Below are 15,477 nucleotides of genomic sequence, written 5' to 3'. Positions count from 1 at the left end.
GTGGACATGATGGGACAGCCCTCATCCGCATACCTCAGCGCGCACAGCCCCAAAGACACGACGCGCTCACTGATACGCTGCTGGTCCACGAGTGGGCCTGGACTGGAAACTTTGTGCATCCACGACTGCAAAAAAAAAAAAAAAAAGTACCGAGCACACATCTGAGCGAGCATCCACGGATCATGACTGCGAAAAATCGACAGAAGAGCGGCTCGGGAGAGAAAAGTCCTCCCTCATCCAGCCCGGAGGACGCGCCGAAGAAAAGCCCAAAAAGCGCCGGTAACGGACTGAGTGGCCCCGGAGCTCAGGGGCCTCCGTGGGCCAGGAGCTACCTCGGTCTCTTTGTGTCGGCGGTGTTTTACGTCGCCCTCATAGGTGCAGCAGGTTTTGCAGCTTTTTACGTGCAACAAATAGAGCGAGAAGTCCGCCAGAACAGCGCCAGACGCGAGGAGAGCGCACAGCAAAGCGCACAGCTCCGCGGCACAATGGAAGGTGTCCTTCAGCAGGTAAGAAATGATGCCAACCGAGAAGTAAAGAACTCCACAAAGTAGACTGCTGTCGTGGAAATGATGAGACCCTCAGTGGTGTAGATCGTCCCCACTCAGAAGGTCCTTTCACTGTCCACCGTGTCCAATTCAGGGGCGACTCTACAAATTTTACAATGGAGGGGCACCAAGATTTGCGCCCCCGAGAAGGTCTTAAAATGGGGTACAGTTTTAATTAAAATATTTCATATTTTAACTTTTTTAACATTCCAAAAATTAAATGAGATTTACTTATTTGTGCTATTTAATTAAATAAAATCAATTATCTATCTGCTTACAATACTGCAGCAGATAGAATATTTACAGAGGAATCCTTCAAATGATGATGCAAGCAACAAATTTGGCACAAATACTCCTTGAAAAAACAGAGTAGCTGCTTGAATTTCAATGGGCAGCCAGGGAGGGGTCAGTTGAAGAATTACACAGGGGTCAAATTTAAAAATGCTCCAGTCATATTGGAAAATGTACCACATTATTTGTCTGAACCTAAAGATTCCATAAAGGTATAGTTTCAACTATCTATGACTAAATGTTATGGAGTTATGGGGTAAAAACAGCAAGAATGGTGACAAAGGTCAATTTCAGTTTGTACAGGGGTCAAAAGTTAAAGTTGCTACAATTTTGGTTAAAAGTGATGCAAATTATTGGTTGAGTTAATAGGGTTTCAAAAAGGAATAGTTTGCACCATCTGTCATGCTTAGTTATGTTATGGGATAACATATGTCACACGTCATAGAATCCAATGGACGTCAACATTGTTAGACCTTTATTTTGGAGACCAAGCACTCAACACAGTCACAACTATTTAATTTATTAATCCTATTAGCTCAACCAATAATTTGCACCACTTTTTACCAAAATTGGAGTAACTTTAACTTTTGACCCCTGTACAAATCATTCTTAATGTTTTTACCCCATAACTCTATAACATTCATTTATAGATAGTCCAAACTATACCTTTTTGGAATCTTTATGATCAGACAAATAATGTAGTATAGTTTTCAATATGATTGGAGCATTTTAAAATTTTGACTCCTGTGTAATTCTTCAATTGACCCTTACCTGGCCGCCTATTGAAAATTCAAGTGGCCACTCTGGTTTTTCAAAAGAGTAACGTCTAAGGAGTATTTGTGCTGAATTTGGTGCCCGCGTCCCCATTTGAAGGATTGTTTCAGGTATCTGCTGCACTACAAACCATAAATAAATAAATTGTGTCACTTAATGACAATATATTACAAAAACCTGATACAATTGATTTGATTTTCTTAAACTGTGTAACCCCAAAAGAAATCTGTTTTATAATAAAGAAAAGTTGTCACATATCTGTACCTGTTTATATAAATCGATATTCAGCAGTGTTTTGTTTTGTTTTTTTTTTTCTGTTGGCTTTAAAGGTTTTGAGCAGATTTATTGTCTCCTCACCAAAAACATAAATGTTTTTATCGATGTACTGCTTGATACATGGCAACACAGAAAATTTGCATGGATTTCTCAATTAAATTTTTTTTTTTTGTAGTGATTATAAATTACATTACTGAAGGAAAGTACAGTATAAAATAAAATGTGTACCGGTACTTTTAAAATGTCAAAAAGTGGTCACATTATTTATCAATATTGCCTATTCTTTTTTTTTTTTTTAAGTTTTCAGCTCATTAAGTGGTAGTTTTTGAATATTTCATTATTTTTATTGCCTACACACTGCAGTAGTATATGACACATTTCAAAACAGCGATACATTTTGTGACACACTTGCCCGCTTCTGCCCGTGTGAATTAGTGCTTAAACCTGAATACCCCCCCCCCCCCCCCCACACACACACACACACACACACACACTCACACACATGACTTCAAAACTACAGCGCAAGCTACATTTTTTTTTAAACAAATTCATCATTTATTTCACTAGGAAAATTCCACCCCGTGAGCGGTAAGTGTGGATGTGGAGGGTTTTGTGTGTGTGTGGGGGGGGGGGGGGCATACATATACTATAATCAACATGGTACAATGTGTTTATTTGTCTTCTAACAGTTGGCCTTTTGAAACGCAGGAGCTGCTGCCCCCAGCGTTTGCTTCCTTTACAAATATTTGCCCGTACTGACTTGTTTTGTGACGACTCTAAGACACTTCTGCACAAAGTTGTCAGGTGTCGTCATCTTTCACTGAGATGATGTGTGTATGAGATGGTTCCCCCCCGTTTAGACCACAACTAAACGTCAGAGGTGCACATTGTTTTCCTCTTTGTTTTGCCTAGGTGGAGTCCCTGAAGGGCGCGGTGGATGGTCTGGGGTCTTCTCTGAGGGTCACACAGGCGGAGCTGGAGGGGGCCGTCAGCCAGACAAAGAGGGGTGAAGAAGATACTCGCCGGATGGAGGAGGCTCTTCAGAAGCTGCAGAACAACCTCCTCAGGGACCTTACGGAGGGCATCAAGGAGGTAAAGGAGGCTCGCGAGACAGACTTCTCTTCTCTGGAGAAGACCGTCGAGGAACGCTTGGCTGAGGTGAGCCAATCAATCACTGCTAGCGTGGCAGAGTTCACGGAAACTCAGGGGGAGGTGCAGAGCCAGATGTCTGACCTGAAGGCCCGTCTGGGTGGGATAGAAGACCCTAAACTGATCAAACAAGAACTTGCCGCCATTGCTGGCGTTGTAACCGAAATCCGAACAGCCAAACACATCACTGATGCTTCCGCCGATCTGCTCAGAGAGCAGATTGGGGCGGTGAGGGAGGAGCTCCAAACGCGCAACAAGGAAGTGGCTTCATTGTCTCAAGAGGTTGAGGCGATGAGGGGAGTGGTGCACGAAACTGTTGGGAGTCTGAAGCAGTCGCTGTCTGCAGCAGAGGCTGACGTCCAGGTTTTGAAGGACAAAACCTCGACACTGGAGAGCGTCGTGGAACAGGCGAGCAATGGCGTTCGTAGTGTAGAGAGAGACGTGAAAGCAGCATCAGCTGAAGCTCAGAGAAACTCAGACGACCTGGAAGCCAGAGTTAAAGCCTCAGAGGACAGCAGGGAGTCTCTGGTGGCATCAGTGGTAGACATCACCTCCAAAGTGGAGTTGTTACTCGCCAAATACGACAACCACGAGAGCGCTTTGGAGATGGTGACAAGCAGCTTGAAGCAGGAATTGGAGGATGTGAAAATGAGCTTGGTGGAGCTTCGGGACAACTTGGCGGTTGTAGGCGATGCGCAGGACAAACTGGTTACTAAAGACACCAGACTGGTTGAGGATTTGGAGAAGAGGCTCACCGCGCTGGAGGACAGCCACGACGCGGGTGGGGTGAAGCCAGAGGAGCTGGAAAGCTTACAGAGCATCGTGGCCGGTTTGGAAGACAAATCGGCCAAGCTTGAAAGCCATGAACAAGCGATTTCAGACCTCCAGAAAACTCTGCAGGAGACCATGGAGTCTTTAGCAGCTCTATCTGGAGTCAACCAGGAAGAGTAAACCTTTAGTTGGTAGAGTGACATCATAAGTGGACAACAGTGATTCCGAGTAGACGACTTAGTTTGTTTGAATCAGGAGACGCGCCAGTTATTGCTCAGAATTTGATGGCTGTTATCACGGTGCTGCACATAAAGTAAGCAAATGGAAGGACGTTTGGTGGAGTCAGGCAAGATGGTGTGCGTGTGGGGGGGAGCGCACAACTGCTGGTGTGAGAATCCAAGTCGACAGTAATTGTGCATGGTAGCTTTGTTTTCTGTTTTGTTACAACATTAAAAGTCAGTGCCAAGTCGATTTCTTGAAGTCAAACTGCAAAAAGCTCCTTTTGAGCATATTGTAGTGTTTTTTGTTGGGTTTTTTGTTTGTTTGTTTTTTAATAAATGAATAAAAATGTTGACTCAAAGCTATGAAGACCAATTTTGAGTTGTGCACGTTTTACATATGCATGCTGCAAAGTTGAAATCGCATATTCCTAGATTTCGGAAAAGCCTCCAAAAATCCAGTGATCAGTTCACAGATCAAATTAACAAAGAAAAAAAAAAGGCTAGATGGATTTTCATTAAATTTGGGAGTAACACTTAGGTTAGTGTCTCCAAATGATTTAACATTTTGGAACAGATTGGGTAAGGTCAAAGAAAACAGTCCAAAAAACACATTTGCCATAATATTGCTGCTACCAATGTGAAAAGCAATTATATTGATCAATAAAATATTTGTGCTTGATTGGTACAACTGACACAAAGAAGTCCAAATATTTTTTAAAAAGCTGCATGTAACTGCAGAACACTACCATCTGTTGAATGATTAGTGGATGATGGAAATTAGGAGCTGGTGAGTTTGAGAGAGACAAATATGTTCTTATAAATGTAGTAAATCAGAGAATTAAACTTAGTAAACATTTTATAGCAGTTATGGTCACAAGTCCACACAACCCTACAGAAAGGATTTTGTATGAAAAAAGCCAAAGAAGACGCTACTTCTAACCGTCTGTGAAATATGTGTGATTTCTGAGTTACTTGTAACCTGAAAGGAGCTTGTTTGTATGATTTTTCTTTCCAATTTCCAAAGCCTGCAGTGGTATGTTAAAGTTTGGGCGCCCCTGATGATTTCCATGATTTTCCTTTATAAATCATTGGTTGTTTGGATCAGAAATTTCAGTTAAATATATCATATAGCAGACAAACACAGTGATATTTGAGAATTGAAATGAAGTTTATAGGATTTACAGAAAGTGTGCAATAATTCTTTAACAAAATTAGGCAGGTGCATAAATTTGGGCTCCTCAACAGGAAAAAAATACATCAATATTTAGTAGAGCCTCCTTTTGCAGAAATAACAGCCTCTAAATGCTTCCTATAGCTTCCAATGAGAGTCTGGATTCTGGATGAAGGTATTTTGGACCATTCTTCTTTACAAAACATCTCAGGTTTGTTGGTTTCCAAACATGAACAGCCCACTTAAAATCCACAGATTTTCAATAATATTCAGGTCTGGGGACTGACATGGCCATTCCAGAACCTTGTACTTGTTTCTCTGCATGAATTCCTTAGTAGATTTTGAGCAGTGTTTAGGGTCGTCTTGTTGAAAGATCCAGCCCTGGTGCAACTTCAACTTTGTCACTGATTCATAAACATTGTTCTCAAGAACTGCTGATATTGACTGGAATCCATGTGACCCTCAACTTTAACAAGATTCCCAGTGCCTGCACTGGCCACACAGCATGATGGAACCACCTCCAAATTTTACTGTAGGTAGCAAGCGGTTTTCTTGGAATGCTGTGTTCTTTTTCAGCCATGCATACCGCCCCTTATGTCCAAATAACTCAATTTACAACAAGGTGGGACAACCTTCAAAGCCTTTATCCATTCATCCAAAGCTACTAAACACCACTCGAAAACTGAAGTCTTTGTAGACAAAACAACATTTTGCAGAGTGGCTGGTAGTTTGTCTTCCTCCAACTCGCTGCCTTCAAAAATGGCTCTTCAATTAGACATAAAGTTGAGAAATCGTTACTCGCTTCAAGTTTCAGCTGCTCAGACTTTGGTAACAAAAGTTTTATGTTTACATAAAGTGTAAAAAAAAAAAAAAAAAAATGAATCATCAAACAGTAGTATGACAGTTGACTACATTTAGCTGCTGAAAACCAAACCAAGTGAACAGTCTGCAGTCGCAGATGCGTTTCGCTCACGTTGGCTGACGCGTGGCATCGATATCGGACAGATCAGCTATTTCACTAACCTGTTTAGTAGTAATGCCTAATTCACCCTCAACCGCCGTGAGGTTGGACAATGTCTGTCTGAGCTCTGCGATCTCCTGCTCTCTCGTAGTAAGATCTTCCGCTAATCGCCCTATCCGAAGAGTCAAGTCTGACAGCTGGGGTTCAAACTCCCCAAAGTCCCGTTTTATGGCAGCGACCTTCGGTTTTAGGTCACCAGCAAAGCTCACAGTTCGAATCACACGGGCTCTGCTGTTCTCTATTTCCCGCAAGCGCTCGGAGAGCTGCGCGTCAGCGGCAACAAGCTCAGGGATACGTCGGCGGAGCTGGTCGATGGCTTGTGCATTACGTTCAGATGTAGCACGGACATTGGAGACTCTGTCAATGCTGCCGGCCAGCACATCCCCAATGCGCTTGACCATGCTGCGCTCCACCTGAGTCGTCTTCTCTTCTAGTTCCCCCAAGTGAGTTAAGAGAGACTCCAGTTCTGACCTTAGGCCATCCATCCTACGAACATCTGTCCTCACGGATGCCACCTAGAGGGTACAGGTTGAGAAAAATGTTAGTCTGATATATTTTCTTAAAAAGGACTAGTTCATCAACGTCCCCACCCTGTCTTTTGAAACCACCCTGTGGGTTAAAACAAGGATTACGGGCCACTATTGTGCACCGTCATGTCAACAGGAAACAAGAAAAGCAATACCTTGTTGCCAAAGCCTTTTGTGATGGTTGAGGTGCGTCCTTCGATCTGTCCCACGGTGTCTTGCAATGTCGCCAAACTGGTCTGGAGTTGCGCTCCTTTGTCACTCATCCCAGGTACCCACTCTTTCAGCCGGGTCACATCCTGTTCCAAATCCTTAAGCTGGGTCTCAAGAGAACCTCGTTGACCCCAGAGAGCCTCCAACATCGTTTGGATGCTCTCACACTGAAACAGGACACATAAAAGAGGGGAACAGCTCGTGGTTCGGGTGTGACATGACAAGACCTTGAAGAAGGCACTCAGAATTTTGATGATGCATCCTATGCTACGTAGGGTTGGTCTGGAAGGCACAACCATATTTCAAAGAATCAGGCATGTTGCAAAAATCTTATATGGGCTTTTAAAATCAAGTTCACAAATGACAAATTATCTGAACTCATTAACAGAAATGTATCTGTTAGACCAATGTAGACATGCGGGTCAAAATCAGGTTAGGTGTTAACATATAGTTAGGTAGACATCAGGGTGGATCACTAAAGTGCACTCCTCCGGCGGTGTCACTACTTACACAGAATTATCTTGGTCAACAATTGCTTCATCATTTATTTAACTCATCCTTTGCCCTGACCCTGTTAATCAAATGTCACCAAAATCTCTTCATACCTTTTTTTTTTTTAAATAGATACCCTACTATAAATGAACATACCCTTTTTAGTTCAAGGTAATTAAGTCAAACAAACCCTGCAGACACACAAACCGGTTTTTATTAAACAAGTGACAAAAATGATCGCAGTGCTTAATTTACTTATGTCTGCAAATGGATTTACTGCAATAATTCTGTGTCATCAAGCTGAAGCTTGATGATATATAATGCTGTGAGACACGTTGGCACCAACATTGTTTTATTGATTGATATTGACTATCGGCATGAATGTGTGATGTTCATAAAGCTCAGATTAACAACATTCGAGGCTGTCAAATACTTTGAATACACAGAATGCTGCTTCCAGAAAATCAAGATTGCAAAAACAAAAACAAAAAAATTTGATTCGTACCAATGAAGAAACTCGTTATACAGCTTCAGGGCGGAATGCAACCGAACAGGGAAAGGATTTCTTCAAAGGAAGACATGACGTTTCAGTGACACTTTACCACTGGAATGACTTTGTATGAATGGTTGCGTAGAGTCAAATGGGGAGTATCGCCTCAGCGTGAATATTTTGGTCATGTGGCACATTTCTCTGTGCGTGATCGAGCATGCAGGTGCCTCAGTGTTGAAGATCCGAGAGGCTGGAGAAGTGCGAGGCGACACCCATTTTTCACCTGGATACAGCAGGTAGATCAGGAGTCACCAACCCTGTTCCTGGAGGGCACCTGCCTGCATGTTTTCTAACTCTCCCTGTTCCACTCCCAGGCAATTAACTATATCAGGTGTGCTCAGCCAATCAAGAGCTGGAAAACACTTTTAAAAAATCAGGTGTGACTGGAGTAGGTAGACGTGGAAAGCATGCGGGGCAGGTGTTCTCCAGGAACAAGGATGGTGTCCCCTTAGATGTTGAGATGTGGGGCTGGATCACTTTGTCTTACCCAATCACAGCCACAACATGCCAAAACCCCTTCACAGTTGTCATGTGGGTCCTGGTGGCTTCCCTCAGGTCACTCAGTTTTTGAGACCTGCCTAGTCCAGACAGACTTACCATACAGTACCACACGGTTTCTATATCTTAGCAATCTACTGCTACAAACATCAGCTTGGTTTCTGTCGTGGCCCAAGGTTCTTTAAATGGAACAATATCTCCACCTGGTGGACATTTACCAGTAATGTAGGCACCATAGAATTTCACCAAGAGCTCTAGTAATCAGTGATTGGAAAATGTTCACGTATCCATCCCGACTTTTATAAAGAAAGGTGTCTGTAAAAGTGAAGATTTTTATTAACAAGAATTCTTATATGTAGCTTGTCCAGCTTATGTGCTCAGAAAGAGGAACGACTATACAGTATATCAACAACAGCAACGCAAAAAGTGCCATTTTGTGCTCACTCATATGTTAAGTTGGTGTATGATTTCCTAGTTGAGGTGATAATGAAGTCTGGGAATTATTCCTAAAATGAAAGATGTGCTTTAAAAATGGTTTATGGTGTAATGTATAGAGAAAGATTGCTGTTTTATAATTGGTATGTGATACACTGATCCCCGTTTTCAAAGGATACTTCCTCTAGTCTCCACCAATACACCATGAATAAATGGAGTCAATTAGATGAGGTGTTCTTTACTTATTGGACAGATATGAAAATAAAGATGACATCTGTAGCTGCCATATTGAATATTGGACACCCCCCATTTTTTAAAAAGAACATTAATCTACACTCACAGAAATATTTAACCCTAACTTTTAAGATTTATGTAATTTTATTACATGACAAATTCCCTCTTACTTTTTTAGATAAGTTTAATACAAACCTACCAAATAAACCTTACATGATGCATATTCATTACTGTAATAAATCCTATTTATTTGAAATGCATTTGTATTTAGTATTAATAAAATATAATTACTTTAAATCAATAATAATGGCAGTATTTATTTAAAGTATATTGTTTGAATTGCATAATAATTATGTTGGCAGAGGTAAAATTATTATGCAATTCAAACAATATACTTTATGTATTTTAAATAAATACTGTCATTATTATTGATTTAAAGTAATTATATTTTATTAATACTAAATACATAAAGCTGAGGATTATGCATTTCAAATAAATAGGATTTATTACAGTAATGAATATGCATCATGTAAGGTTTATTTGGTAGGTTTGTATTAAAATGATCTAAAAAAGTAAATGGGAATTTGTCATGTAATAAAATTGCATAAATCTTAACAGTTAGGGTTAAATATTTCTGTGAGTGTATCCTCCAACAATTCACCACCAATAAATTCTTTCAGTCATACAAAGCATTCTTGAATTATTGCATGGAAATGAAAATCAAGTTGGCATTCATAGTGGCTGTAGACAGATGCCCAGATGGATGGCGTGAAGCCATAATGTTCCCCAACTTCATTGATTAAAAATGGCAACAATACCCAAATAATTAATACAGCAATGATTTTGTGACTACAAGCTCCTCATTGTTTCATTTCAATGCCATTTTGGTGGCGCATACAGAAGCAAAATCACAAAAAACTGTTACTGTCCAAATACTTACGGACCCAGTGGTATTTGGAATAACACTGCAGTCACCATCTGGTGGCTGGACAACATTAATAGTTTACTGTACCTTATAAAGTTTGTCTTCCAAGACGACAAACTCTTTTGAAAACTATCTACACTGTCCATGCAACTGACTGAACAAACACTTTATAAAAAAGCTACTTTAAAAATCGAAACCAGTCACTCAACGTTAAACTGTCCGCTTGTTCTTGACTGTTCAGTTTGTGGTGACGTTAGGTTACTTTAAGTCGGATGTGTAAACAGAAAAACGTTTCACATAACATTAGCACTGAAACTTTCATGACGTTTTACAGCCAACGTTCAGACACTCCTTTTCCGGAGCTCTCCGACAGCAGTGACATCACTCCATGAGGTCATCAGGAAGCAGCAGATCCTCGTCATATTTTTCCCATTCCTCCTCCTCCATCTCCTCCTCCTCCTGGTCCCATCCTTTCTCCTCCAGAGTTCCAGACTCGATGGTGCCATCACCTCTGGTTTCCCTCAACACCATGGTGAGTTCATGGACAGCCTCTTTAACGATGGACAGCTCATTCTTCATCTTGAGGATGCTGTTTTGAGCCTGCAGGGTGTCCAGGTCCTGCCTGAGTTCCAGGATTTCACTGACCGCTTTCAGCATGCTGTCCTCTGTTCCAATCACCTGTAACGTAACCTCTTCCAGTCTTTTTTCAGCCCCGCTCAGATCGACTCCCAGCCTCAGGATGGAGCGCACCGCTTCCTCTACCTGCGGCAGGTGTTCTTCACACTCCTGCACCTTTGGTATGTGTTCCTGGAGCTGAGAAATAAGCTCCGCCTCCTTTTTGGCCAAGCTGGTGATTTGATCCTGGAGCTTGTGGATCTCCTTGGTATTCCAGTCCAGCTGATCCTGGACTCGCTTGGCGTCCTCTTCCTCTGTACGCTCCAGAGCGCGGGCGTTCCTCTTTGTGCTGTCCTCAAGTTCCTCCAACCTCTCCTCCAGAGACCGGGCTCTCCGCTCAGCCTCGTTCACCCGTTTCGTCGCTCCGGCGTGAGCTTCTCGTGAGTCCGCTTTCAGGGCTTCCAGATCCGATGTGATGGTCGCCAAACGTCCCTGCCACTTCTCGGTCACGTTGAGGAAGTGGGCGTTGACCATCTGCAGGTCACGTGAGGCGGAGTTTTCATCTGCCTGCATCGCCATGACAGCAGCATGGAGAGTGGAGATGTCCTGCTGAAGTTTGTTTGCCAGGGAGACGGTGGAGAGCGCCTCCTGTAGGTCATCCTCAGAGGCGGCAAGCTGCAGCCGCAACACAAAACAGGAGGGCTGTTTCTGTGGGAGCTCTACGGGCCGCAACATTCATACATAGTACATACACAAAAACGTAAAAAAATTTATATAAACAAAATTACAAGTATAGGTGAAAATGGTACTTGAAAAATTAAACATTCTGCATTATTTAATCTTCATACCTCATATTTATGACTTATAAATTATAAAATTAAATGGATTATCTCATCAGTTTGATGTGGAAGCTCATCACTTTGCTTAAAAAGCCAAAATGTAATTTTACTGTAGTATGCCATTTTGATTTTAAAAATGATCAATTTGCAGGTCTAACAAATCTAACTCAGGAAAAAAAAAAACATTTTAACATCACAATTTTGATTAAAAAAAGTAAGAATTTTGGTTTAAAAAGTCATCTTTTTAATGCATCTTATAATTCTGACTTGTTCATCGGAATTTTGATGAAAAAGTAAGAATTTTGGTTAAAAGTCACTTTTTTGACATGTTAATGTCAGTTTAGTATCATAATTTTGATGTAAAAAGTAAGAATTTTGGTTAAAAGTCACCTTTTTGACATGTTAATGTGTCAGTTTAGTATCATAATTTTGATGTAAAAAGTAAGAATTTTGGTTAAAAAGTCGTCTTTCTTAATGCATCTCAGAATTCTGACTTGTTCATCATAATTTTGATGAACAAGTCAGAATTTTGGTTAAAAGTCACCCTTTTGACATGTTACTGTCAGTTTAGTATCATAATTTTGATGTAAAAGGTAAGAATTTTGGTTAAAAGTCACCTTTTTGACATGTTAATGTGTCAGTTTAGTATCATAATTTTGATGTAAAAAGTAAGAATTTTGGTTAAAAAGTTGTCTTTTAATGCATCTCAGAATTCTGACTTGTTCATAATTTTGATGAACAAGTCAGGATTTTGGTTAAAAGTCACCTTTTTGATATGTTAATGTGTCAGTTTAGTATCATAATTTTGATGTAAAAAGTAAGAATTTTGGTTAAAAGTCACCTTTTTGACATGTTAATGTGTCAGTTTAGTATCATAATTTTGATGTAAAAAGTAAGAATTTTGGTTAAAAAGTCGTCTTTCTTAATGCATCTCAGAATTCTGACTTGTTCATCATAATTTTGATGAACAAGTCAGAATTTTGGTTAAAAGTCACCCTTTTGACATGTTACTGTCAGTTTAGTATCATAATTTTGATGTAAAAGGTAAGAATTTTGGTTAAAAGTCACCTTTTTGACATGTTAATGTGTCAGTTTAGTATCATAATTTTGATGTAAAAAGTAAGAATTTTGGATAAAAAGTTGTCTTTTAATGCATCTCAGAATTCTGACTTGTTCATAATTTTGATGAACAAGTCAGAATTTTGGTTAAAAGTCACCTTTTTGATATGTTAATGTGTCAGTTTAGTATCATAATTTTGATGTAAAAAGTAAGAATTTTGGTTAAAAGTCACCTTTTTGACATGTTAATGTGTCAGTTTAGTATCATAATTTTGATGTAGAAAGTTGGCATTTTGATGTGGAAAGTCTTCATTCTGACTTTTAATTTTGAAGTCAAATTTAATTTAAGTCATACTTTTTATCTGTAAAGCCACACTTTTTACATAAAGTCACAATTTTGACTATAAGGAGTTAGTTTAATATCTCAGTTGTGAATGAGAAAATCCTAGTTTTTTTTTAATCTCATAATCCTGAATTTAAAAGTAATAATTTAATTTAATGTCATGGTACTTACAATAAAAAAAGGCATTTTCATTTAGAAACTCACCATTGCATTTTACTTTCTCCTAATTATCCCCCAAAAACGGGGGCATACACATCCACATATTGTGTACACCATATCAAACACACTTTCTTGTGCCCATGATATCTACAACAAAATTTAGCAGATTTTCACCAAATTTGACCTGGGTATCCTAAATGAGTCTGTGGTTGAAGAGTTCAAATTTGAGTGTGATCAAGTTTCACCAAGAGCCTCTAAGACCCGCCAACTTTACCGAACATAGTATTGATGCTTGTGCTCATGATAACTTGAGCAAAATTTACTCAATTTTCATTAAATATGAACTGGATACCTTAAACAAGAATATATAAGGCAAGTTTGAATTTAAGAATGATCAATTTTCACCAAGACCCTATGAGGCCTGCCCACTTTACTGAACACAGTACTGAATCTTGAGCCCACAATGACGTGAACAAACATCCGATTTACACCAAACTTGAACTGGACATCCTAAATGAGTATCTTGGACCAGTTCTGAATGCCCCCGATACAAATTTTCAGCGGGCGATGGTCGTAGCATGGTTGTACATTCCTGTTTTGTCAAGTCCTTTTTAACACTTAAACTTAGAATCCAGACGTGGAAAGTCAAAATTTCACTGCAGTATCTCAAAAATTTTAACTGGCAAAATCTGTCATTGTCCTTTAATTCAAGATTATGACTCACATTTCACAATTAAGACTCACTTAATATTGGATGGAAATCTGCCATTTTAACTCATAGTTCTGACTTGAAAATTAAAAGTTTAAGTTTACAATCACATAACTTCATATGGAGTCACAATTTTGACGCAGAAAGTCAAAATGTTAACTTATAAACGTGAATCTAAAAATTCTGGTTTTCTGTGGGGATATAGTCTCACTTTTTGTTCTATTTCTTTAGGCAATAAAAATGGTCGTTCATACACTATAAATCAAACGCACCTTTTTAGAAACTTTCAGAAGTTCTTGCTCCATATTAAAAAGACTTGCAGTCTTATCGTGAAGAAATTTGTACTTTGCTTCTACTTCGGAAAAATTCTCGTTCTGCTGAAGCACAATCCTGAAAAAAAAAAGAAAAAAGGAAAAAAAAAAAGCAGGCAGAGTAATATATGACATGACAAAGGTGTGTTCGATTTGCTGACTCACCAGCTCAGAGCTCCGCACGTCGCTAACGACAATAAGCACATTATTGTTTTCGGGTCCAGCGCTGGTTTCTTTTCTGCGCAGTTTCCAGTTTGTGTACTTGCTTTTTTCGCTTCGTCTTTATGACTGGCATCAGACGTTTCAGCAACTTGGTCACTTGTTTTTGGGGTCTTTTTTCTCTGTTTGACCTCAGTACTCATTTTAGCGCCGCTAAGAACTTTTACTGTGAAGGAATTCCAACAGGCCTTCTCCAAAAAAATAATGTTATATTACAGAGCGAAACCATGCACCCCTCTCTAAAATATTCATAACGCACGATTAAAAATGTCTATATACCTTGATTAATGACGGTTATTCTTCATCTACGATCTTGATCCTTAACTCTGCTCCTTGGAAAAATGTGGCGTTCAGAGTCTCCGTGTAAGCTCGTAAATATAACCTTTTCCAGAGCCTTCAGTTTGCTTGGTCCTTCTCTCAATCAGTTTGGTAGATGTTTTATTCTTTCATTTCTACTCATCAAACTCTACCTTACCTCAATAAGATAACTTTTAGTGGTGTAAGAATACAGCAAGACCACAATACAGTTCTCACAATTCCATACACCATGCAATATTCAGGACTTGGGAAAGCATCACAAGGTTCTATCTACATCAGGGGTTCTCAACCTTTTCTACTTTAAGGCCCACTATTCATACTTCTTAGGAGTGATGGGCATTTTAAAAAAGTCCCAATTATTTTGGTTAATCTATTCTAATAACCATGTAAAGTATATTAATTACAAATGGAAACCCAGGAATTACATAAATGCAATAAAAACAAAGTAATCTGGATTTTCGCAGAATACTAAAGTGGACTGTCTCCCATACATTGAGAAACTGTGCTAGATCATCCACTTTATTATCTCTGTCAGGGATGTAATGCTTTCTGTCAGGACTGTTGGTTTCTGGACAACATAAATCCAACATTTAAGGACTACTTACAATGAAATTTGGTAGATAAGTGAGCTTCAGGTCTTAGAACAAGTGATTATATTTTGGTGTTGATAGTGTTTTGATTAGCGTTGCCACAGACTATAAAGAGCTTGTTGCAATGGCCACGTCTGTGGTGGTATCTTCAAAACACCAACAGCAATTTCAAAAGTCAGAGGACTGTCCTCACAACGCAGGACATATCGTCAAGGTAAAAATCAG

General features: G+C 39.7%; 2 protein-coding genes across 3 annotated transcripts; one reads left to right on the top strand and one right to left on the bottom strand.

The window, feature by feature from the left end:
• Window positions 1-4,301, top strand: ckap4 (cytoskeleton associated protein 4). The gene is made up of 2 exons (XM_034163672.1): window positions 1-506; window positions 2,799-4,301. The coding sequence occupies exons 1-2, from the start codon at window positions 183-185 to the stop codon at window positions 3,984-3,986; spliced, it is 1,512 nt and encodes a 503-aa protein (XP_034019563.1). The 5' UTR covers window positions 1-182; the 3' UTR covers window positions 3,987-4,301.
• A 1,405-nt stretch (window positions 4,302-5,706) lies between these two features.
• ikbip (IKBKB interacting protein) lies at window positions 5,707-14,714 on the bottom strand. Of its 2 annotated transcripts, XM_034163648.1 has the most exons (4): window positions 14,291-14,714; window positions 14,087-14,204; window positions 6,902-7,123; window positions 5,707-6,734 (listed from the first exon to the last, which is right to left on the bottom strand). In XM_034163648.1, exons 1-4 carry the CDS (start codon window positions 14,485-14,487, stop codon window positions 6,168-6,170), a joined length of 1,104 nt encoding a protein of 367 aa, XP_034019539.1. In that variant the 5' UTR covers window positions 14,488-14,714; the 3' UTR covers window positions 5,707-6,167. The 2 variants fall into 2 exon arrangements, with proteins under 2 accessions (XP_034019539.1, XP_034019538.1); XM_034163647.1 differs by lacking the exons at window positions 5,707-6,734; window positions 6,902-7,123 and adding an exon at window positions 9,923-11,380 and having other exon boundaries at window positions 14,291-14,712.
• Between the last annotated feature and the right edge of the window lie 763 nt (window positions 14,715-15,477).

This window comes from Thalassophryne amazonica, chromosome 22, assembly GCF_902500255.1.
Source record: "Thalassophryne amazonica chromosome 22, fThaAma1.1, whole genome shotgun sequence".
Lineage (NCBI taxonomy): Eukaryota > Metazoa > Chordata > Actinopteri > Batrachoidiformes > Batrachoididae > Thalassophryne > Thalassophryne amazonica.
This window is presented reverse-complemented; position numbering and strand designations above follow the sequence as displayed.

Coding starts and splice junctions, on each gene's coding strand:
- ikbip (XM_034163647.1), bottom strand. CDS start 14,487: ATGAGTACTGAGGTCAAACAGAGAAAAAAGACCCCAAAAACAAGTGAC. Junction 14,205..14,290: donor ACGTGCGGAGCTCTGAGCTG/GTGAGTCAGCAA, acceptor TTTTTTTTTCAG/GATTGTGCTTCAGCAGAACG. Junction 11,381..14,086: donor TTCTGAAAGTTTCTAAAAAG/GTGCGTTTGATT, acceptor TTGCGGCTGCAG/CTTGCCGCCTCTGAGGATGA.
- ckap4 (XM_034163672.1), top strand. CDS start 183: ATGACTGCGAAAAATCGACAGAAGAGCGGCTCGGGAGAGAAAAGTCCT. Junction 507..2,798: donor TGGAAGGTGTCCTTCAGCAG/GTAAGAAATGAT, acceptor TGTTTTGCCTAG/GTGGAGTCCCTGAAGGGCGC.